The 26,663-nt window shown below is 32.3% G+C and overlaps 1 protein-coding gene across 7 annotated transcripts in view; it reads right to left on the bottom strand.

The window, feature by feature from the left end:
- Positions 1-26,663, bottom strand: part of LOC127739164 (SPARC-related modular calcium-binding protein 1-like) — a 56,055-nt gene that overhangs the window by 14,027 nt on the left and 15,365 nt on the right. For 2 of the 7 annotated variants that reach the window (XM_052250761.1, XM_052250756.1), the window contains exons 2-8: positions 19,797-19,968; positions 11,138-11,353; positions 7,404-7,460; positions 6,289-6,384; positions 3,761-4,012; positions 2,852-2,881; positions 138-182 (exon numbers count right to left, since the gene is read on the bottom strand). In XM_052250761.1, coding sequence (XP_052106721.1) covers positions 138-182; positions 2,852-2,881; positions 3,761-4,012; positions 6,289-6,384; positions 7,404-7,460; positions 11,138-11,353; positions 19,797-19,968 — 868 coding nt within the window. Of the gene's footprint in view, positions 1-137; positions 213-2,851; positions 2,882-3,760; positions 4,013-6,288; positions 6,385-7,403; positions 7,461-11,137; positions 11,354-16,596; positions 16,902-19,796; positions 19,969-26,663 lie in introns of those variants that run through there. The other 5 variants (XM_052250758.1, XM_052250755.1, XM_052250762.1 and 2 more) reach the window with 4 other exon arrangements.

The following is a 26,663-nucleotide window of genomic DNA, read 5'->3' on the forward strand; positions in this document are numbered from 1 at the left end:
GGATCACAAAAGGCCTTTAAAATAGAAAGTAGAACGGAGTGTTTTCAGATCCCTGTATGCAAAGCTCGGACATAGAATCTATATTTTTATCAGATTGAACTAAAACTTGATTTTAATTGAAGTGAAACAGTAAGTACCTTCAATCTGTGGTGGATCTCTCGGCTTCGTTCTTGCGTTGTCTTCTGATTTTAGGGAATTAAATATATAATACACTATATCAGATAGGTTTATATACAACTGTCCTATTTTGATTCTTGGCTATTGCACTTGCCCGGTCTGCCGTTGTTAGTGTGTTAAGAGTTAGTAAAAGATAAGAGATTTGGAAATTTGGTTTCTCTCAGCACTTTCAATCCACACACAAACTATCTTTCTCTCATACAAACATACGGGCATACATCACACATATAAACAAACGCACACACAAATGAATAAACAAGCACACACACAAATAAACAAACAAGCATACACACAAAGGAACAAACAAGCACACACACAAATGAACAAACAAGCACACACACATGAATAAACAAACACACTCCTAGCTTCCTCTCGTTTTCTCTCTTCATTTTGTCATCAGTCCCATATCTCTCAACCAAGCTTCCATTTCTCCAGAAATAAAGTTCACTATGCTTAAAATGTGCAATTTGAGAAATTAAGATCTAAATATCATTTTACATTTAAAGCAATGGAGGAACAGGAAAACTATTCTGTTCTGTAAAAGGAATGAGTTCATAGAGGAATTTAAATAAATGAATAGACTTTTTGTGGAATGCAGTGGGTTAATACTAAAAGCAGAAAAAAAGCCAAAAGAAGTGCAACAGCAAACCAAGCAAGAACAATAACTCTGGCAAACTGCTGTTCCTGATAAACTAACGTTTGCGTTAAATAACTATACTTGTATGTGTGTTTTGCAATATGGTAAAAATATGACTATATCTTAATATCAAATTTCGTCTGATCTTCAGACTTAGCAAAAAATGTACAACAACATATTGTGACTTATAACAGTTAATTGTGTAATTGTAACTTCAGGATACAAAAGCTCCTCTAGAATAATATTTGAATTCCTGGTAATGTTTTATTGATAACAGATTGTCGTAGCAAATTCAAATGCCTTTCCCTAAAACCCCATTCCGGAAAATGAAGCTGATTTAAAATAGTTATTCAACAAAACAGGTTATCTCTTTTGCTGAAAAGTAGCGCTGGTGTCCGGCAAAGTTCATGATCAGTAACATTGAGAAATAAATAAAGAACTAATACATGTTAAACTTGCAATTATAGTCTATTTCAATCACGAGCAGAAGTTGAAAAATGTATCTATTTTAAATATTCCATGGAAATAAAAGACTCATACCAGTACTAGTCTTGTAAAGAGTTTATCTGCTTCAATATTAGCGTTCAGAATTGTATTTCGTTCCAGATTTGAGTTTCGGGAAAAGGCTATGGGAACAACAGTTTGAAAACATTTTATTATATCAGTGACATTTAGTCAGTTAGGATCTACAGCAACTAAATATAAAAGATGTAAAAATTAGCATAGGAAAAGAGTATAGAGAGTACGTCAAATAGAGAGTATAAATTAAGCAAAATTTCTTTCTTTTAGATACTAAGTTTATAGAAATACCTTATTAATAATTTATCTCCCATAGAAAACTTTTGGTGTCGAGTGCACCTGACGAATTTAAGTGGAAAACTGTTGGTTTCGAGTGCACCTGACGAAGTTAATTGTTCACTTACTACCACGTTGGTGATACCACAACTATTGACTGCCACTCTACAAGGGTAACAGCCGCCCGGTAGCCCTTGCTTCAGTTCTAGTCTAATCAAAATGATACACAGTGTTTTGATATGATAATTTGCAATCAGGTATAAAATAACTTTCGTGGTATATTTAAATGCGCTGTCTATCCCTTCCGCCTCATTTCTTGTGAGGGGTGTCGGACTTGAAAGCTTTGATAAAGCCTTGCAATTAAAAAGATGGAGATAGGTATCCCTTATTTTTTAAAGGAGTATTTATCATGTGGTTATCTTTACAAATCCTAAACGTCCCACAGCTGATATAACATATATTACATTTCCTTAGTAACTTCGAGATATTTAACATGTACAAAAAATATTTTTACAGTATTTTCTAGTATTTTAATCAAATAAAGTTAACTTTATGAAGGAAGATCAATTTGTTACTTTAAATCAATTAAATTGAACACAATCTATTTATACAGAAATAATCTTAGTCATTTTCATAGTTAAAGCCTATTATTATCTATTCCTTTTATTTAAGCGCTCCATTTATTTTTTTTTTTATTTTTTGGTCCTTAATAATCTTTTATGTTGACCCCAAGACCCTGATGGATTTTAATAAGTAAGGTATAAAGCAACTAAAGAAACAGATATGAAATCAGATGTTACACAAGATACATGAAAAATGTTAAACTGAAATAAAAAAATGTCTAAAAATTATAAAATTTTATATGACAACTCTTCATTTAAAATGTTGTTTAAATAATACAATACAAGCCTTGAGCAGGTAACAAAAAACTCTAAATTTTGCATGACTCTCTCTAAATAATTGAATAAATTTTTGAATAAAGAAATAAATTAGACCTTTAAAAATTAGAATTTTAAAACAAACAATGCTTTTATGTTATTTCTAAAAGAATAGAAGTTTTTACAAATTGTAAGAAAATGGATGTCTTTTAAAAAAAATCGATATATAATAGAAAAGAACGGACTATTTTTGTATTTTAGTAACATGTTCTAACCGAAGTCGTTCGTAGTCTGATAAATGTAATGACTAACATCAAGTAAAACAGAATGGGATCATTATAACAATAAGGAAAATATAACTTACTGGTTTCCTGTCTTGTTCTTCCCCTGTTACCTAAATAACGGGAAAAACCAGTATGAAGATAAGGCATGCATGCTAAACTTTTTCAAAATAATTGAACTTTGGCAAAGAAACCTATAAGTTAGTTTTAGGATAATTGTTCGATATATCTTTTTAAATCCTGATATCAATTTTTCAAAGAAATATTATTTTTCTTTACTAATCGTTTGGACAAAAATCGAATTTTTGCTCTTTTCTGACTGCAAAACAAGTTAAATAAAACTGCCGTGCAGACATCAAAACATGAAGCGCCATTTGATATTCCATACACTAGTTAATAGAATCATACATAAGGTTATCGTTTTGTTACTCAAAAGTCAACTTTTATGAATCAACTAGAAATTAGGATTTTCATCATCTCTAAAAAAAAAGGGGTCCACAAAATTTAAAGGAATAGAATTTAGAAGCATACAGTGAAACAAAAAGAGAAGACATCAAGTAAGAGGTCTTGGTGTTTTTTTCAAAAATAGACAAGCATTCACACCAAGTGAAGCTTCGAAGCGTATTAGACAAGCTCTAAAGCGTATCAAACTAGCTCTAAGGCATATATCTAAAGCAACTTCATCATAAGTAAAGTAAGAAAATTAATTGACAATCAACAGAACATGCATAAAAAAATATTTCTAAAATAGTACTTTGTTACGCACACCTTTTCCTAATGACTTGATCATCACATTACCTGCAGGACAGCGTTCGCATCGGGTAATTGTGTTTTGTCTAGTCCGATAGTTGAAATTCGTGACTATTTGAACAAAATATAAATCAAATGTATGAAGCAAAAGGAGGCAAATGTTGATTTCAGCACTAATAATAATGTAAGTAGGACTTGTTGTCTAATTAAAAAAAAAAGTGGAATTTTGCATATGTACTTACCGTTTAAATCCACACCGAGACACGACGTCCATTCTCCCTTTTCTATCCGTTTATTTTGATCATAATCACAGTATGAAATAAATGTTTTTGCACATGCCCTTGGCTTAATTACTTTTTTGACCATTTTTTTCAAAGAACGAACTTCTTTTCGTCTTAATTTATTGTCTTTATTTCTATCTAGTTCTGAAAACTTCCACTCAGCAACACGTTTCTCACGTGAATTATCTGAATTATTTAAAGAATCCTCTGTTTCTGAAAAAAAGGTAAAACATTTTTTAGCAATATTTCATTTTTAATTTTTTTTTCACTGAAAATGATTAAGAAAAGATAAAACATATTTTTAGCAATATTTCATTTTTTATTTTTTTTTTTTCACTGAAAAGATGAAGAAAAAGATAATCTTGTTTAAAATCCAATCGATTCGAATCTTAAAATCACTTTTATGTCAGTTGCGGAAAATCTGTTTTGCAGATAACAATGCATATGCTACAGAGATTCTGAAAATCCTTTCCCTCTTTTTACCATCGGCTTGTGACCGGATTTTGATTTTCAAATGTCATGACGGGGAGCGACAAGACACGTGTCATTCTAAACAGGAATTGCTTACCCTTACGGAGAACTTGAGTTTAGTGTCGACCCTGATATTTATGAAGTTGCCGAATTATAAGTAAAATTATTAAATTTTGCTTGTCTTGTCGTCTCTTTCTCCTAACAATTTTTAGAAACATTGAAAAATTCAGAATCATTTTAACACAGACGTTTAAAAAACTGAAGTGAAGTTATTCCATTGTGTAAATTTTGATTTTGTTCATGTTCAAGCTGGACAGTGATCCCCCTTTTCCTGTTCCATGATCAGTAAAAACCGTATTTGACTTTGTTATTACTATTTTCAGCAAAAGCTCTACATAGTGCTGTCTCTTTATTCAATCTATGAATTTGGTATTTCATATTAATTCTACTAGTTGGAATGATACTACTCTTTAATACAACAGTTGATCTAAACTTCAATTAAAATCTTTAATTTCAAATCTACCAAAACTGGACTTTGCATCCCATGTGATACAGTTTTTCAACTTGATTTTAAACAGCGTGTTTTTTATTTGGTACTATGCTAAATGTTGTGTCCATTTGTGTGCTTAAGTGTTTTTTGTAAAATGAACAAAATTTTCCTTTTGAAACTCTGTCCATTAAAACAATTAACAGATTCACCAATGGCAATTGTTTGGAAATTATCACTAAAATATGTAAAAAAAAATTGACATGATGTACACACCGTGTATAATCATAAATTTAGATGATTTTATTTTTCCCTTTTGCAAAACAGTTACCTACAAAGTATCTTCTTCCTATAGGGAAAACGATGCTTTAGCGTTGATTTATGAATAATAAACGTATTTGTCGCATACAAATATCTTTATGCATATTGTAAAAACAAATAAATAAACTTAAATTGTTATCCTCGTATATAAATGATACTATAAGTGCCTATAGACAAACATCTGTTAGGTTACGTAACACTATACATATTTGATGGACATGGGAAAGAATTTGATTTACATTTTTGTTTGTTTGCTATTGAAAATGAAATGAAAAACGGCCGTAAACATCGCCTTCGAAGCGCACGTACTCTTCCTGCGCAGTCATAGTCGGTACACATATATACTAGCTTCTTTGGTGAAGTTTATAGCGCCCAGGCATGTACATTCAAATTGTTTAATGACGATTGGCGCTATAAATAGTGAAAACTAGAGTGATCGGAGACCGTACAAGAAAAAGGGAAAATTTCCAACCATTCTATTACTACTAATTAATATTGTTTCACTTTTTAGATATTCTAATAACGCCATACATCACATAAACCATTCCTCTATATTTTTCGGTCTTTTTTGTGCATGCTTCATTCTTCCTGCCATTTCAAGAACAAAAAACGTGTCAGTTTTCAGTGTTTTTTACATATATTTGTTAACAAAACCGACAATGCCCTGTATGCAAGACAAAACTGCGAACAAATAGGAGTTACTGTAGTTTCTGTTCTGACAATGACGGAAACATTCCCGCATACACATAATCAATAAATTAAAGTGTCTAGTTTCTGTTTAATATAATCAACTTAGAGCATCAACGTGTTGTGTGGGATGTTAAAAACCCCAACAAACTACATATAACTGATACATTTCATTAAAAAGCCAATCACGTTGTAATATACAGACTTGCGGGAAAACCTCACTTTCTTTACTGTGTTATTACAGTTTCTGGTATCTTTATTTTCGTTCACTCCCCCCATGCAATCATTCAAAGGTCTCTTCCAGTAACAAGAGGATAATTTCTTTTCGACCCTTCCAGTTGACTAGTAACCACTCATTTCGGTAATGGGGATATATTTAATGAGGTTCAAACCCAAATAGGTTAAACCTTGTCCAGGTATGGAATACAAACTACCGCTAAGATTTAAGACCATTTACATATAAAAATAAGGAGATGTGGTATGATTGCCAATGAGATGGTATATGTATATACAAAATACTCACTGCTGCCTGTTGTCAAGCTTTTTGCTCGCTCATATTCTTTTATAAAAGTTTGCATAAGATTTTTATTGAATTCAGCTCTATCTGATTTTCTGCACGCTGCAAAATAAAACGTTTTGTTCATATGAAAAATATGAAGAATTAACACATATCATATAGTCGACTTATATTTAAAAGATATAATTGGTGATGTCTGTTTCAAAAAACCTAATAAAGAACAACTAAAATATATGTACTAAAATTTTATATAAAATATAGTTTATTTCAAACAAACTTCTGCAGTACTTTGTACTTTTTATGCTTATTCAAATTCAAACATTTCAAATCAAAGGAACCTTTCCCCCTTTGCACACATGTATGTACATGTAGCTTAGAGGTTACACGTGCAACCGTTTTACTCGAACAGACCGACCTGATATCCTACTCAGCGTCTTTAATTTGTGGGACCAAACATAACATATTAAAATAAGGAGATGTGGTATGATTGCCAATGAGACAACTATCTACCCAAGTTCAAATGAAATGGATGTAAGCAATTATAGGCTATCGCACGGCCTTCAACAATGAGAAAAACCCATACCGTATAGTCGGCTATAAAAGGCCCCAACATGGAAAATATGAAACAATTCAATTGTGAAAACTAACGGCCTAATTTAGGAAAAAAACACTATACGAAAAGCAAGTTTGACAGACATGAACCAACGACAACCACTGAACTACAGGCTCCTGACTTTGGACAGACACATATAGAATGTGGCGGGGTTAAACATGTTTATAAGCGCTCAACCCTCCCCCTAACCTGGGACAGTGGTGTACAGCAACACATAAGAACAATGTCCTCTTTTATTCGTACAACAAGAAGCACATGCAATAGAGTTCGTACTATGTCTGACAATATTTGACTAATTTGCAGTCGTACATTGAAATATATTGTTGCAGGATTTTAAAATCGATCTTTTGCCCTCGCTCGTCATGAATTTTTTCGATGGTTTATCGTAGTGACTGGATATAACGGCTCTTTACATAGCAAAACTACACTTGATATTCAACAGATATGAAACCTATAACAACGGGTACGAGTTTCTCATTAGGATATGAATCAATTTTGGAATACTCACCTTTCTTTTTTCTTGATCTATCTTTATTTCTAAATGATTTCTTCGTTCTAGATTTGCCTAAAATTAGAATTAAATTATATTGGATTAGTAAAGAACTATAAATGTATATATTTTTAATGTGCGTATTGTTATGCGTTTACTTTTCTACATTGGCTAGAGGTATAGGGGGAGGGTTGAGATCTCATAAACATGTTTAACCCCGCCGCATTTTTGCGCCTGTCCCAAGTCAGGAGCCTCTAGCCTTTGTTAGTCTTGTATTATTTTTAATTTTAGTTTCTTGTGTACAATTTGGAGTTAGTATGGCGTTCATTATCACTGAACTAGTATATATATTTGTTTAGGGGCCAGCTGAAGGACGCCTCCGGGTGCGGGAATTTCTCGCTGCATTGAAGACCTGTTGGTGACCTTCTGCTGTTGTCTGTTCTATGGTCGGGTTGTTGTCTCTTTGACACATTCCCCATTTCCATTCTCAATTTTATGTTTTTTTCCATAACATATGATTGTGTTCTCTTAATTTGTTTTTGTTATACAAAATATCAAAGATGCAACGATTGTTCTTGTTTTTATTACAATTATATATTTACATCTTGGTCAAGTTAAACCAGTTTGAATTTTGTTCAGAATTAAGAGAAACAAAACAAGTCAAAAAGATATAATTTTGGATTTATAAGGGTCTGCGGCTCTTTTCACAAAAAATCTTAAGAGTAAAAATACTCGTAAGTCATACACATTTCAGTATAACGTACGATCAATTTTAATCGTAAGATTTTTTGTGAAAAGAGTCGCTGGAGCGGAGGGTCCATCTGTATTCTTTTAATTTTTAAGTAATTTTTCTCTATTCTATATTGATTTGCTTAATGTTTGAATTCTCTATTGTTTAGATTTAAGCACTCAAACTATTCTCTTTGCTTTATTTGAATGATTTTTTCTTTCTATTCTTTATTTATGTGGTCAATTCGTGCCCATTGTATATGCAAATACATATAATACACGTCTGAAAAGTGTCCAACACCACAAAAACAACAAAAAGAATATTTAATAATAAATATAAAAATTAATTAGTATTTAGGGTAACAAATGTTCCTGATCAGTATAAGAAGTCTGATGAAAAATGGCAACAAAAATTATATTGAAAGTTATTCTGATTGAATTAGTTGATTGTTGTTTAATAATGTCCAGTGTAAAGTAAATGTGTATGTTGTATTTCAAGTGGGTATTAATCCATTATGGTTAAAGATGCCTTTCGATGCAAAATTTCGCCAAAACATGTACAATTTGCAACAATGTCTTAAACACCATTAGTACCGCTGATATTTAGATTTGTAGTTGGTAATGCTTTAAAGTATACTATATACAATACTTCTGAGATTGACCGTTGAGTGAAACAAATACAGGGGAAATTGGCCTTACCTCTTTACATCGACTTTCCCTTGTAATAAATAACCAGTATTTCTGAATGAAGAATTTTCCACACGAATAAAAAACTTTTACATGAAGGCTTTTTCCTCATGATCAAATACCCTTTTATGAAGGCGTTTTCATCTATAATGAAGAACCTTCCACAAAGGCGTTCCCTATAATGAAGTTCCTTACATAAACGCGTTCCCCCATGTAATGAAGTACCTTAAACAAAGGCGTTCTCCCTGTAATGAAGTACCTCGCAAGAAGATATTCAACCTATAATGAAGTACCTTATATGAAAGCGTTCCCCTATAATGAAGTACCTTCCATGAAGGCGTTTTCCCTGTAATGAGGTACCTTACATAAAAACGTTCTCCCTATAATGAAATACCTTGCATGAAAGCGTTCTCCCTGTAATGAAGTACCTTACATGAAGACGTTCAACCTATAAGGAAGTACCTTACATGAAAGCGTTCCCCTGTAATGAAGTACCTTCCATGAAGGCATTCTTCCTGTAATGACGAACCTTGCTTGAGGGCGTTCCGCCTGTAATGAAGTAACTTACACGAAAACGTTCCCCTGTGATTAAGTACCTCACATGAAGGCTTCCACCTGTAATGAAGTACCTTACATGAAGGCGTTCAACCTGTACTAAAGTAGCTTACATGAAAGCGTCCCCCTGTAATGAAGTGCGTTACATGAAGGCATTCCATTTGTAATGAAGTACCTTACATGAAGACTTCCACCCTGTAATGTAGTTGCTTACTTGAAGACGTTCCCCTGTAATGAAATACCTTACATGAAGACTTCCACCCTGTAATGAGTTCCTTACTTAAAGACGTTCCCCCTGTAACGAAGTAACTTACTTGAAGGCGTCCCCATGTAATGAAGTACATTACACGAAGGCATACACCTGTAATGAAGAACATTACTTGAAGGCGTTCCGCTTGTAATAAAGTACCTTACTTGAAGGCGTTCTCCTCTGTAAAGAAGTACCTTATATGAAGACTTTCCCCCTGTTACATGACGTTCTTTACATGAAGACATTTCTCCTGCAATGAAGTACCTTACATGAGGACTTCCTGTAATGAAGTACCTCACATGAAGACTTTCTCCCTGTTACATGACGTACTTTACATGGACTTTCCCCCTGTTACATGAAGTATTTTACATGAAGGCTTCCCCCTGTAATGAAATAGCTTACATGAAGACTTTCCCCCTGTTACATGACGTACTTTTCATGAAGACTGTCCCCTTGTTACATGACGTACTTTACATGAAGGCTTTCCCCATGTTACAAATGTACATGACGTACTTTACATGAAGACTTTCCCCCTGTTACATGACGTACTTTACATGAAGACATGCCTCCTGTTATGAAGTACCTTACATAAAGACTTTCCCCCTGTTACATGACGTTCTTTACATGAAGACATTCCTCCTGTAATGAAGTACCTTACTTGAAGACTTCCTGTAATGAGGTACCTTACATGAAGACTTTCTCCCTGTTACAAAACGTACTTTACATGAAGACTTTCCCCATTTTACATGACGTATTTTACATGAAGGCTTTCTCCTGTAATGAAATACCTTACATGAAGACTTTCCCCCTGGCACATGACGTACTTTACATGAAGACTTCCCCCCTGTTACATGACGTACTTTACATGAAGACGTTCCCCCTGTTACATGACGTACTTTACATGAAGACTTTCCCCCTGTTACATGACGTACTTTACATGAAGACTTTCCCACTGTTACAAATGTACATGACGTGCTTTACATGAAGACTTCCCACTATTAAATGACGTACTTTACATGAAGACTTTCCCCCTGTTCTATGACGTACTTTACATGAAGGCTTTCTCCCTGTTACATGACGTACTTTACATGAAGACTTTCCCCCTGTTACATGACGTACTTTACAAGAATGCTTCCTCTGTAATAAAGAACATTTTATAAGGCTTTCATTCATGTAATGAATTACCTAACATGAATGATTTTCTCTGGAATGAAGCACCTTTACATGTAATATGATGGCTTTCTCCTTAAATAAAGCACCTCGCATGAAGGTCTTTTCTAAGTGAAGAGTTCCTTTGCATTTAATTCCCCATGTGAAGCCTTACTATAAGATATTTTCCCCGTTATGAATTACACTGTACCTTGCATTAAGGATTTCAACTATGATGAAGTTCCTTTACATTAAGGTGTTCCCCTATAATGAAGTACCTTCACACGAAGGTGTTCCCCTATAATGAAGTACCTTTACACGAAGGCTTTTTTCCCTGTAATGAAGTACCTTTACATTAATGTGTTCCCCTATAATGAAGTACCTTTACACGAAGGCTTTTTTCCCTGTAATGAAGTACCAGAAATTGGTTTTCCTTCTTTGGTTACACACCAACAATAATTTGTAGCTGCATGACACTGAACGTCAACATAAGACCCATCTTTCTTACATTCTGGTATAAAAATCCCAGCTGTTGGCCGCCTGGCTATTTTTTGGGCTTCAGTTCTTTCTTGCTGACATTTTGTAGAACTTTTAGATCCTGAAAGTAACAGATTCTTTAGCCAAAATGAATTATTTACAAAGAAATAATTTATGCAAAAATAGTCAATTTTTATACGATTTTCATCAATTTGATGAATTCAGGTACTCCAGGATCAAAACATTCAATCTGTATAACAATAAGAAGATGTGGTATGATCCACCAAAGAGATAGCTATCCACCAAAGTTCAAATGAAGTGGAAGTAAGCAATTATATTCAACTATAAGGCCTTCAACAATGAGAAAAACCTGGCTCTTTCTTGTTAAATATAATCATTTGCTTTATTTCAGAGTAATTTTCATCGCTTGTCATATATGAAGTACTAGATTGACAATTTATTTCAGTGAAATAGTTTTTGTTTATACATTTTTTTAGATTTATATATATTATCCTTTTTTTTTTATCTGAGTACTTATTTAAGAGAGTTTGTCCTTGTACTCGTACATCAATAGTTTCCAAATGCTTTAAAGAATTTTTAAAATCATACTGTTTTAATGTTTCTTTCTTGTTAGTGCATTTTTGTTTAAAATCCATTAATCTTCTGTTTAATAAACTAAATTTCGTTTCATCTTTTTTCGATTATTTTCTTCTCATGAAAACAGACTTAACCAGGCTTAAATTGTGTATTATAATATGTATGATTGTTCCATTTTAACAGACAAATAAAAGAATGTGTCGTAAATATGTAAACACGAATTTTACCACACCCAACATATGTCTAGTTTAGTGATGAAACCTCGTTATTTGTAAAACGGAAACGAGATATACGTCAAATCCGAACTCAACCCGTGTTTAATGTACCACAACCTAATTTAGCCTTGTGTTCCATTTCTATTGGTTTCGTTGAAGCATACTTCAAGTGAATGAGTTGACATCTCGTACGTGTCTTTTTTTCTTTTCACGTAGAAGCTTACGTTGTTCTTTTCACGTAGACGCTTACTTTGTAAAAAAAAATGGCAGAAGATACCAAGTCGACGTACAAAACGCATAAGTCGAAGAGAAACTGACAATGACATGAAACTACAAATAAAAATGTGAGATATTCGAACTATACTTGTGTTTAGTGGAAATTCTTGATACATGTGGTATATTAATATTTCAAATGATTTTGTTGAATTATACCAAAGCAACTAATCGAAAACTTAAACATTTGTCAACATTTCTCTTCTCTACATTGAAAAACATGACTAGGGAACGACATGTGTCAACAAGGTCAAAACATGCCATCTACACAAATTTAACAATTCATAGCTTTGTGGCAGAATGATTTCTATGAAGCCTAAAAACAGACACTGAATATTTATATACCTTTCACCTACAGTACTTCTCTGATATTCAATCTCGGGAACTTTTTGTCCAAGTATTTTTCCACTTGTAGAAATTTAAGAAAGATACACAAAACAATTTCACATTCAGTTATCATGGTTATGTCGTTAACAAAGCATTTCAGTTTAAGAAATGAAATCAACACGTTATTAATTGCATGCGTCCGAAGCGCTTTTCTGGATTTACCTTCATCAGGAACGCTCAAAGCTGAATATTTGAAAGCCGAGGATGTATAAAAACCGAAACAGTTGCAGATATATATGACCAAAAAGTACCTAAACAAATAGCCAAATTCTTCGAAGGTCAACTTTGCCTGAGGGAGTTGAAACCTTTGTTTCTTTATAATCTTAGAATTTATGAATGGACAATTTTAGAAAGGTTTGTTATAAATCCAAATAGTACCGAATTACTGACTACTGAGCTTATGATACCCTCGGGGACCGATAGTTAAAAGAGTTGCCCTTTGGAATGTTTTCTTTTTCTTACTATAGATCTGTGGCAATTTAAATAGGTGTGATTATTGACAAAAACCACAAGGGAAGATCTACATGACTCTTTTGAGGAACTTAAGCTGTTGTGTTGCGGTTTCATTTTTTTCCCGAACGTCACTAGAATTGAAGTCATTGTCCTAGTCAAGTTGATTGCAAAACGTATCCGGGAAAAGTAGACACGCTGATGCCTTTACTGTTTCCCAGAATCTTAATATTAAAATTTAGAGATGTTTACACAAAACTATTTGAAACACGACAAAGTTAGATATATATCTCTGAGGGTTTGATTGGGGATATTCATTTCTATATTCTTTATTTTGTATGCCATTTTCTCAACTCATTAATCTCTATTCTTTATATTTGTTTGCCCATATTTCTATGATTTTTATTTTTTACAAATCTTTCTCTATACTGTAAACTTTATCAGCTCCCTCACATATGACCGAATTTATATAATGTCAAAATATGAACCTCTATATAAAATATTTAACCTCTCAATAATAATATTTCACAAGAAAATATATAATAAAATATAAATATGAAGACTTATTTGCATCTAGTGCATAAACATTTAATAGGTAGTAAACTGGGTGTACATAAGAAATATTGAAAACCTATACAAACCACGAATAACATTGTAAAACACCTACTAAATAATATAACTGACAAAATTGATGCTAATGGTTTAAAAATTAATTACAATTACACGATAAAAGTTGTAAAATTTCATGGATTGGTACACTACTTTACATCTTCTGAGTTAAATAGACCATTTAATTCAAACATACTCGAGTCAATAGAAAACATTAGCTGTTAAAATCGTATAAATCAGTTTATACGATTTTTTAATCCTAAATCATTGAATACGGTGTTTTGATGGAATGCAGACTGAGACGGTAAAAACTACTTCAATTTGTCAAAATTTGTATACATACAATTTACAAAAACTTATCTGCCTAATACACGGTGTATGCCATACATTAGTAACGTGAAAATAAAGGTTACCATACCGACCCTTTTTTTATTCCCGAATGAAATATTGTTATTTCAAAGTTCCAATCTGTAGTTGAGTTGTATCGTTTTTTTATTCCCGAATGAAATATTGTTATTTCAAAGTTCCAATCTGCAGTTGAGTTGTATCGTTTTTTTATTCCCGAATGAAATATTGTTATTTCAAAGTTCCAATCTGTAGTTGAGTTGTATCGTTAACTGTCTGTTACAATGTATGGTATAAAAAATATCACCAAAGATACTAGGCTTATAAAACATACGAACGTCCAGTAATAATTCGATGATATAACATTGTTTGGGCCTTTTAAGAGCATTATAATTGATTCTAAGGACGAAACTCGTTTACATTGCAGTATCAACAAAGAAAGTTTATTCCAATTTTTTGCATTTCCATTATATTCCAGATACATGTACAAAAATGTACGTGTATTCTTAAAGGCAGACGATACTGAAGAAATCGTACATTGAATTTTACTTGAAATTTTGAATACCTTCACGACTTATGTTTTGCGAAATTTCGATTTATTATTCGCTGTTTGAGGTTAAAAAGCTAAAATTTAACATTTTGGATGTACATTACAAGTAACTTAATGAAAAAAAAAAACCGATTAACTTGGATTCGTTATTATCTGTCCTTGTTCAAATGGTCTATTATACCGTATACCCTTAAATGCAATGTTCTTTAAAAACAATTTTGAAAAATTATTTTAAAAATTATTTGAAATCAGACCACCGACGCAACCTATTTACTAGTTTATAATCAGAAACATAATGTCTTTTTCACTTGACCTTTGACTTTGAGAAAGCAATCCAATCAATTCAAACGAACGAGAATGATAGCTGGATATATATTATGCATATGACCACTTGGGTGTCATTCTTTTAACACTGATTTATGTGGAGACGTATTTTCGTATCTTTTTATCTTGGTAAGATGCATAGAGGCAAGCCAATTATACTCCAACAGCGTGTGAGGACCTGTTGTAGGGCAGAATTCATAATCCAGTGTTCAAAAATTGCACTTGGGGGCATATGCTCCCCCCTTTTTTTCTTAATTTGTTTCCTTCTATTTTTTGTGTTAGATAGAATGATAAGGAAAATAAATTGATATAAGTTTAAAACAAAATGGATAAAACATCTTTAAACATCTATCTTACAATAACTATCGTTGATATATATGTGCTGCCCCTCTACTCTTATTACTGTTATCGTGAGATTGGGGTATACGAAAAAGAAGGGAAAATATGTTGAAATATAAAAGAAAATTTAGTAAAAAAAAGTTTTTTAACACAAAAAAAAGAAACAAATTAAGATAAAGAGGGGGACCATATGCCCCCAAACACCAAACATTTTTTTATTTAATGCAAATGTGCAAATTTCATTTTTTTTTTGCAACAAACGTAAGATATATCACAAGTTTTCAAAGAACATCAGGTTCAGAAAGCTATCATGGTGAAAGAAAGATACGATAAAACTTCGTACTTTATTTGGCCATGTAACTGCTTTGATTCGAGCGTCACTGATGGGTCATTTGTAGACTTAACGCGCGTCTGGCTTACAAAAATATAAGTAACATGTTTTGTCGTCACAGAAGAAGCCTTTCAGAATGATGATAGAATGGTATGACGATATAGTTATGTGTAGATTTTCTTCTTATGTTTTCCACTGTCAATTTGCTAATTTTACAAGGTGAGGTCATTCTACAAGTATATTTTTTAGGTCAAATGTCTGTAGTCTCTCCAATTTTTTTTTTCGCGAAAAATACACCCCATAAAATTTAACTTGAGCGAAACCTATCAAAGATTGTTTCATGTAAAAATTATCCTTTTTATGATTTCCTTTCCTTCCTTTCAGATGATTACCGTATACTACACGTCATATTAAAAGTGGCGAATCCGGGGGGTCCAACCCCCCCCCCTTTTTTTTACGATCAATGCTTTTGAATGGGGACATATGGTTGGACCCCCCTTTTTAAAAGTGGCTGGATCCGCCTCTGCTTACAGTGCATCATTTAAGGAACAACAAATGATAAATGTATATGACTGATTTCTCTAAGTCCAGTGACAACTATTACATATGTGTATACTCAATATATTCTATTTGTCGCTGGACGTTAAACAAATAACAATTAATATATATACTAAGATATCTGTTAAAAGAATGAAGCAAACAGTATTAAGCCACGGGGTTTTATTGCAGTATCCATTAAACACTCGTTAATTAAGCCAGCCCTGGATATCGCTTAAAGTTTACCCACTGAACGCTCATTATCCAACCTAATCACGACTGACAAAATCTATCGTTAAATTATTTGGTACATGTATTTTTTATGAAAATATAAAAAAAATATAAAACACCTTCTATGCAAACCGAATAAAAATATTGAGGCTCTAGAAAAAAAAGGTTTGACTTACGCTTGTCTCCTTTGTCTGTTTTGGCGTTTGTTGTTAATAGACAAAACAAAAGTACCATAACTTCTAAGAAATACATTTAAACTTAATCCAATTATACGGTGTCATCCGATTGTCCTCTTCAAGTATGAATCAATGTTACTGTCTTATATTCCGAAACGTGCATATATAATAGACAACTAATAATTTAGTCATAAGTTTATATTAATAATTATTATATGTACATTTCTGCCAAAATCACACTGTGTGAAATCAGCATGTCCTTTAGCTGTTTATAAACGTTGTTGTGCCGCTTACGCATGACAATCCATTTCAATGGGAAATAAACATCATTTCATGCACAATATCAAATGCAAATATGCATGGTCTAACAATTAAAATATTTTGATAAAATTAAGTGTGATTATTTATGAAATGAACATCTGTAGAAAGGTAAAGATAAATCTGAGTAAGTCGAATAAGATCACGTTCAAGACACGTTAGATCTTTACAAATGTAATTTTACGTCATGAAGATTTATGAACTTGTTTTATTTTTTACCTTTCAGAATCTGTGGTCTTGTATGAACTGTATGCATCGACCAGGTGTGTGATGAATTTATACCAGATACATTTATAACTACCGAAAAAAAATTGTTTGCAAGTATTCTTTCGTTTTTTTCAATAAACCCTTAAAGTCTGCAGGCATGATTTATTGACAACCATACTCAGTCTGGTAACATATTAAAATTCAGAATTTTGAGACTTAAAACCGTTTCCATATAAGATGTGTGAAATTTTGTCGCTCGGCATAAAAATGCATTTAACATCTGGCGGACTATTGTTCCTTAGCGGGGGTTTTGAAATGCTCACCTGTGTAAATAGGTATATTTATCGTAAAGTGTTTGTTAACATTTATAAAATCTACATGTCATGTTTGGGTAAATTAAGTACAATTAATTATGTAAGAATTACAAGATAAATATGTATCATACTGCAATATATAGTATACTGTTCTTTTATATAAAAACAGTGGCTATGACATGGCGCATGTTTGCACCTTGTCAAAAGATCAAATTTTGTTCTCTTTGTGTCTTTTGATTACGTTTTTTTTTCATCAAAGTTAAACAAAATTATTAACTGATAATATAACCACAGCATATCATTAGCAGATAATATGAACCTGCACTGAATTCTTGACAAGGTATCATTTTTGTAAAAAAGAAGGCGATAAAGAAGACAAAATAAGGACATATGTTTTCAGTTTATGTAAAGAGAACGAGAGAGATGGAAAAATGAGGACATTTATTCAGTTTATGTAAAAAAGAGAAGGAGAGAAATTTCGACTCATAACAGACAACCTTCTGACCCTTCAAAGCGTTGTTACAGGAGTCATGTGACTTGTAATTAAGCGTGGCACTCTCCGTACATGCAACTCTAGATTTAGCTTCCCTACTACTAGGACTGGACCAGCGGAGGAAACTTCAGCGTGTTGACATGACATTTTAGCTTAAATAAATCGGGCTTTTTAGCGCCAAAGTATAGCCCATATAAGCGCCAGATTTTTAACCCATTTCAGCGAAAAGTGAAATTGTCAATGCCGGTCCTTCTTAGCGACAGATGTTTTTCTTTATAGTAGAATAATAAATTTACTAGCATCAAAACATCACAATATACAAAATGTCATATCCATAAACATACAGCAATAAACTCAAATGTTTAATTTTAAATTTATGTCCAAGTGAACGTACGAAATGGTTTTTTGATATATCCCCTGTACAGTGTACTGTTCGTAAAATTGTGATAGGAACTTTTTCCTAATCTTTATCTTATCCAAATAAGGGTGCAGATTTATCGATATATCTAATAGTCTTCGCAAAACGTAAATGACTATAGGTGACGTTAGCCACATTTTGCACATTTGTTTCCTCTGCTTGTTTCAACAAAATTTATTTCCATGATTATTAGCATTATGCCCCCATTAATAGAATAACTGTTAACGGTTTTAGTATGGCGATTTCTATTCAACCTGGTAAGTCATCGCAAAAATGGGCTATTGAAAATACAGGTGAACTTATTAGTCTTGCGCTGAAATGGGCTATAAAGCTTGTGCTAAAATGCACCTTAGTGGTTTTTAATTTTTCACTAAAATTTCCTGGAAGTGACAGCGTATTTGTACATCCCGTTCAATCGAACGCTAAGTCAGAGCTATTTTTACTCCCGGACCGCAGAAGTCTAAGATGATATAGATAAAAGGATATGAGTGGTATACACTAACACACCATATTACTATAACCCATGCAGTCAACCTTTGAAAAAAGTGTGTGATAATATTTTTCAAAAAGGGGGAAAATCCGAGAGGAAATAATTCATGCAAAAAGATACAAACAAAAGTCACATCTATTGATTACTTAGCTCGCATTTATATTTGGCAAATGATTGTTTTAATCAATTATTATTTTCTTAAATCACCTATACATGAGACAAAATATTTAAACTTCACAATTATCATGTTAAAGAATTTACAGCTACATGGACTGCTGTTTAGCTTTAAGTAAATTTCATATGTTACACTTATTTTAAAGTTTTTACTACTTGATACCAAAAAAATTTTTTGAAAAGAGACCACGAGTCATAATATGCAATTCGTATGATTAAAATTGATATTTAAAATTCCAATCGGAGTATCATCTTTTGTCTTACTAAAGTAGAAAATGTAACTAAAATATCCTTATTTGGAGATCATAAGGAAGATCTGGACATAACAAATTAAAAATCCCAGTAATGATGGTTGCATATTCAGGCGTAACGCGGACAACGGCGACGTGAATGACAACACAAGGCAACAGAGGTGATCATAGCTTCGCTGGCTGGCGACACAGAAGGGCGCGCCCACACATACATGGGTGGTTCTGCCCCTAAATGAACCGTAAAAAATGGAAATAACATGTTAAAATATAACTGATTTAAACAGTATACCTCCAACTGTGAATTCATTTTTATTCGTAGAATACAAATTTTCGGGGATTTCGTGGGTGTAGTAGATATACTAACTTAAATGTTCACTGAAATACAAATTTTTTATATGCTTGTATATTATAGACTTTGGCAAAACCACGAAAATAAATTTTTAATCCTTCCACCAAAAATTGATATCCACGAAAATAATTAAATTCACAGCTGTTCAAAAATAGAATGAGTCAAATGTTAATACAATATACATACCTGAACACTTTCCTTTTTTCTGTATGCTGACTTGACGTTTTTCGCAACGTTTGGCTTTCGTGAGATCACATTTAGATGCATATGTTATACCGTCTGACCCACATACGGGTCTTCGTTGTTTATTTGAACATTTAATTTTACAGTCAGAGTCTCTTAATGCCCTAAATAGTACCTGAAAATATAAAAAAAAACTGTTCTGTTATAAAGACTGATTAGATCTTACATCTTATGTCTGTGTCGTACGTATACATCGTGTTCCTCGATTACAAGAACTCTAGCAAAGAAATGAATTTAGAAAAAAAATAACATATACGTCATGTGTACCGCAAATTTGGCGTCTGGTATTGTTTTTTGTTACATAGACCGAATCGGCTACTAATATGTGTGTTTCTACAAATAAAATTTCTTGACAGCGGTACCACTGATATAACTATAGTCCGTTAAATGAATATTCCTTCTGGTTACTATATCAATGATGTAAATTAACGTTTAGGTGATAGCAACACAAAGATGGTTGTTATAAACAAATATAAACAAAAATTCGTAAGGGTTCCGCGGAACCCAGTGTCTCGCCTACTTTTGCTGTTAATCGCAGGCTCAACAAATATGAATAAAATATTCCTCTCTATACTATCTTTTGATTGTAAGTAGCTTCTGTCCAAGATTGGTAAAAATCCTGGATAGTTTATGAATCTAATAAATGTTTTAAAAACTTAAACTGCAGACTGTATGTAATGTTAACTGGAAGAAAAACTAAGTCCATTTATAAGTAAAATACGGAAAAAATGGAACAAAATTTTTAAAAATTTCCTTCTAGATACTAGCTTTTAATCATAAACAAGCTTCTGTCCATGTTTGGTACAAATCCAGGATAGTTTAAGAAAGTTATTAAAATTTGAAAAACTTTAACCACAGAGTGAATGTAATGTTAACTGGCAGAAAAACTAAGTCCATTTATAGGTAAAATACGGAAAAAATGGATTTTTTTTTTTACAAAATTTACTTCTGGATACTATCTTATGATCATAAACAAGCTTCTTTCCAAGTTTGGTAGAAATCCAGGATAGTTTAAGAAAGTTATTAAAATTTCAAAAACTTTAACCACAGAGTGAATGTAATGTTTCCTGGCAGAAAAACTAAGTCCATTTATAAGTAAATTACGGAAAAAATGGAACAAAATTTTTAAAAATTTCCTTCTAGATACTAGCTTTTAATCATAAACAAGCTTCTGTCCATGTTTGGTACAAATCCAGGATAGTTTAAGAAAGTTATTAAAATTTGAAAAACTTTAACCACAGAGTGAATGTAATGTTAACTGGCAGAAAAACTAAGTCCATTTATAGGTAAAATACGGAAAAAATGGATTTTTTTTTTTACAAAATTTACTTTTGAATATTATCTTATCATCATAAACAAGCCTCTGTCCAAGTTTGGTAGAAATCCAGGATAGTTTAAGAAAGTTATTAAAATTTCAAAAACTTTAACCACAGAGTGAATATTTGTGGACGCCGCCGATGACGACAACAACGACGACGACGCCGCCGACGACGGAATGTAGGATCGCTATGTCTCGCTTTTTCGACAAAAGTCGAAGGCTCGACAAAAAGTATATGAAAATTTGACGGGAAACGAAAGTCAATATAACCTTGTTTCTTTTTTGAGAAAACCGGAATTACATTTTTTTCTAAATTTTGTCGTATAATAAAAAGAGCAAGAACATTGGCCATATTGTATCTGGTTACATAATTTTTTCAAATTATTATCTATGAGGGGTTGATTGTACGCTGCTTTACTGTTCATTATTGAATTTATGTTGCAAGTTTTTTCAAAAGATGTAAAAGGTTTTACTACAAGTATCTTATATAAATTTAACATTATCCCTGGTCTTATATAAATTTAACATTTTCTCTTATATAGATTTAACATAATCCCTGATCTTATATAAATTTAACATGATCCCTGGTCTTATATAAATTTAAGATTATCCCTGATCTTATATAAATTTAACATTATCCCTGATCTTATATAAATTTAACATTATCCCTGGTCTTATATAAATTTGACATTATCCCTGATCTTATATAAATTTAACATTATCCCTGATCTTAATTAAATTTAACATTATCCCTGATCTTATAAAATTTAACATTATCCCTGATCTTATATAAATTTAACATTATCCCTGATCTTATATAATTTAACGTTAACCCTGATCTCATATAAATTTAACATTATCCCTGATCTTATATAAATTTAACATTATCCCTGATCTTATATAAATTTAACATTATTCCTGATCTTATTTAAATTTAACATTATCCCTGATCTTATATAAATTTAACATTATCCATGGTCTTATATAAATTTAACATTATCCCTGATCTCATATAATTTAACGTTATCCCTGATCTCATATAAATTTAATATTATCCCTGATCTTATATAAATTTAACGTTATCCCTGATCTTATATAAATTTAACATTATCCCTGGTCTTATATAAATTAAACATTATCCCTGATCTCATATAAATTTAACATTATCCCTGGTACATGAAAAAGAGGCTCAGGTCATCAGAACACACAAGACAGACATTTAAACCTTTCAATCATTCCATACTACAAATATAAACAACCTATTGCTTTAAGTCACTGTCTGCATGAGAAACGGACCTAAATGGATTAGACCGTTGATTTTCCTGTTTGAATTGTCTTACACTAGTCATTTTGGGACCCGTTATAGCTTGCTGTTCGGAGTGAGCCAAGGCTCCGTGTTGAAGTGTACACCTTACAATCATTCAATATACCAAATATTTCGTATAATATTCCAAAAACTTGTGTTGATCAATGGAAAAAAAAGAAGTAGATGAAGGTCAGATGAGCCCTGTCAGACGGACGTGTACACCTTATAATAATTCCATACACAAAATATAATAGTTGACCTATTGCTTATGGTTTATAACTGATAAAAGAGGGGCGAAAGATACCAAAGGGACATTCAAACTCATAAGTCGAAAATAAATTGACAACGCCATGGCTAAAAAAGAAAAAGACAAACAATAGTACACAAAACATAACATAGAAAACTAAAGACTGAGCAACATGAACCCCACCAAAAACTGGGGGTGATCTCAGGTGCTCCGGAAGGGTACGCAGATGCTGCTCCACAGGTGGCACCCGTCGTGATAAACGGACTTGACCACGAAATTTAATTGATCACCAATCCATTAAACAGGTCAACCAAAAAAAAAGGAGCTATAAACTGGAGCATATACTGATTGGCGCCGCCTTCAAACATGTTTAATCCCGCCCCCTTCTCTATGTGTCTATTTCAAGTGAAGAGTGTGTAGTACGTTGACTGTCGTTGGTTCATGTCTGTCATATTTGTTATTCGTTAATTGTTTTGTTATAAATTAGGCCTTAGTTTTCTCAATAGAATTGTTTCATACTTTTCATGTCGGGACCTTTTATAGCCGACACTATACGGGATGGGTTTTTCTCATCGTTGAAGACCGTACGGTGCCTATAATTGCTTACATCCACTTCATATGAACATTTACATATAGAATAGAGCTGTCAAAAAGTATGTTCAAGTACATACACTCCTTCTTATCAAGCACATGAGTCTATGGGACAAAGATATAATTCCAGATTTCAAAACTTTAACTATCTGACGGGTGGGTTAACGAAGTACAAATTACATGACGTAATTTTACATCAGACGATTTGGAACTGTTTGTTAAAACATGCATTTTATTGTGAATAATATCAAATTATATCCTATAATACTTAGTTAATCAAATGCACTTTAACTTGCTTCATAGATAGATACCTAGTGAGCACTGCCTTTGTAAACAACTGTTAAAACATCGGGTGTTCTGCAACGCAAATCTTAGACACCGTATATCTATGTCGTAAAACCATTATTCAATTAGTTCGGTGTCTACTTAATAACAATTTCATGTTGTAGAATTACCGAATTTACATTTGTTTTGAAAATAATTACAACAATTTGTAACTACGCAGTTTGAATTGAAAAAAACATGTTAATCAAAAACATTGTAATTTTCTATTAGTTTGTACACTTTTTTTGGGGGGGGGGGGGGAGGGGGAGGCTCTCGTAGCTAGTCAGGGCCATGACTAATCCCTTTCAGGTAGGGCTAAAAGAGAGAGGCGAAAACAATGTATATGACGATACCATACCCGAAGCCCCACATTGTCTGTTTAAATATTAATATATTTTTTAACTAAATAGCTAATATTTCTTTCCTAGTAAATCGTTTCGATAGTTATAGGCTTTTGGAATCATATGAACAAGAGGCTCATATGCAATCAAATTAAAATAAAATATCCACTCGCTCTTTTTTAGCGACCACGCATAACAAAACATACAGTAAATGTAATTAACTTTCGACGTAAAAGCCATTTCAAATATCATGGAAACGTCGACTGCGCTTGTGCAACGTTATTGCAACTCCGACCGTCAACCGTAGAATTGACGGTAAACGATATCCAATCAAAATTTGCGTTACATCACCATAATACTTTAGTATTGAAGAAAACAGAGGTTGGAAAAACTGACAGTTTATGAAAAACACTAATTTTTTATAATAGTCCAGCAGAGAATATTCGACATGTCATTTTACAGCTATCTTGACAAGTGTCTGATTTACATAACTGAAAAGTTATAATTAACTTTAAATTTGTGTCAATGTATTTACATAACATCTTCACCATACTACAGATAAAACTGTTTAAATGACAAATACAAGTGTTTGATATATCATCATTGTGTAGCTAAATAACACTCGTGGTAAGTATGTTACAGTCAAGAACCTTTCAAATGCTACAAACTTCTATGTTGTTATGCAGAAAACACAATTTGTGTACTATACCAGGTTCGTTTTAGCCGTTATATTTCCCTATTCGTATATTTACAAACAACACGCGCACATACAACAACAATCTATAATTTCATCAATCTTTATTATTATAAATTGTTTATCATATTTTGTTTTTAATAAATTGAAGGAAGAAGGTAATTACGATGTTGAAAAAAAAGAAAGAACGGAGAGAAAAAAAGATAAAAAATAATATAATTCAATATATTCAATATCTTGAGAACTATGTGTTAGTAACTTTAAGGTCCTTTTTGGTCAAATGACTTTTTTTTTTTTATAAGAAAAACATTTCTACATAATTGTGTGCTGACGGAAAAGAGAGTTTGTAGGGTAGGAACAGAAATTTTATCACCTTGTCCTCAGGTTTCACCTGTGACATAATATATAAAGAAAAACCTTCGAGATTCTAGTCCCGTTAGTATAATCAGAGACATATATATGTCTCTGGTATAATGGTCCCAGGTTTTACATATCTTAATACATTTGTAGGCCATTTTACGAAAAAAACAAAGTCACCCTGTTCCATAATTCGAACCGTTTCCCATCGAATTATTAAACAAGTCAACTGCACTTATTAATATCGTTGACGTTTTCTCTAAGCTATCATTTTGATGTGAAATTTATAATAATTTAGTTCATTCAAATAGAACACCTAAGTAGAACCGAAAAGTTAATTTGTAAGTTAATAAATCAAATTAAACAATAAAAGTGATTGTGTCCTTAGTTTGTATGAATACTAAGGTTTATATTTAAAGATGACACCTAATATATTATATAACCTTTCAACAGTGAAGTACCCATATACAGAAGTCAACAATATGCAGGTGTCAAAATGTAATAAATAACCAATCAACAACAGCCATATCTCGTCCTTCTATCTAACCTCGAATCAATAAAATCAAGGGAAAAAATTACTAATACAAACTTATCAATTAAAAATTTCATAGTCACTGTCAGTCTAGACGTCAAGCCTTATATATAAGCTTCATATCGTAAAAACTACATTTCACAAAATCTGATATATTAAAAATATTGGGCGAATTGTCGCCAGTAGTCGGAATATTGACGTTCGTCAATAGTCGTATAGTCCGGTTCAATGTTATTTTTAATTTAATAAATTAAACAATTGAAATTTTAAGTCAAGTAAAGTGTCTACATATTGTTGTTATATAATCTAGAAAATCACGTTTTTCTTGTATATTTCCATTTCATTTCTAAGGTATATAACAAATTAAAAGGCCACTTTTCTGACATGTATATATGACGACAAACAAATAGCAAAATCATTTTTTTTTTATCAAAAATGTATATGAATAAAAGGAGATATGGGGTATAATATGTCGATGGGACTGATATCAACCTAACAATAAAAAAAATGATGCATGCATGGGGAATAAAAACGAAACCCAAAATAACGAAACTGGTATTATTTTATTTAGATTCTTCTTTGATTGATAAATCATTAAGAAACTAAGGTTCCAACTCTCTCAGGTAAAGTTGATCTTAGATGGAATTGGCTATTATTTTCTGTTCTTTTTGTTCATATAGCTCTTCACCTGTTTCGGTTCTTATACATTCTTAATTGGCTTTCATTTATTCGGCTTTGAGCGTTCCCGATGAAGGTCAATCCAGAAAAGCACTGCGGACGCATATACTTTATAAAGTGTAATGGTCATTTTTTATTCAATCGTCAGTCTGTTGTTTTACGTCGGGTCTGATCGATAATGATTAATTTATGTTATCGTAGTTAAAGTAAATCAGTATCAATTCTGTGGACGGGTTTGTAGGTGGCCTTTTGTAAGGTCAAATATCTTACCTTTCCAAATACGAACTTGTATAATTTTCCGATCTTTCCTCCAGTATACACACACAATTTACCTATTACAAACTAATACATATATACCGTGTATATACTTAGTCTAACAACCAATCATTCTGACATAATGTTGTAGAAGAGTTAGTATTTTG

Source organism: Mytilus californianus, unplaced genomic scaffold (genome assembly GCF_021869535.1).
Source record: "Mytilus californianus isolate M0D057914Y unplaced genomic scaffold, xbMytCali1.0.p SCAF_4, whole genome shotgun sequence".
Classification (NCBI taxonomy): Eukaryota; Metazoa; Mollusca; class Bivalvia; order Mytilida; family Mytilidae; genus Mytilus; species Mytilus californianus.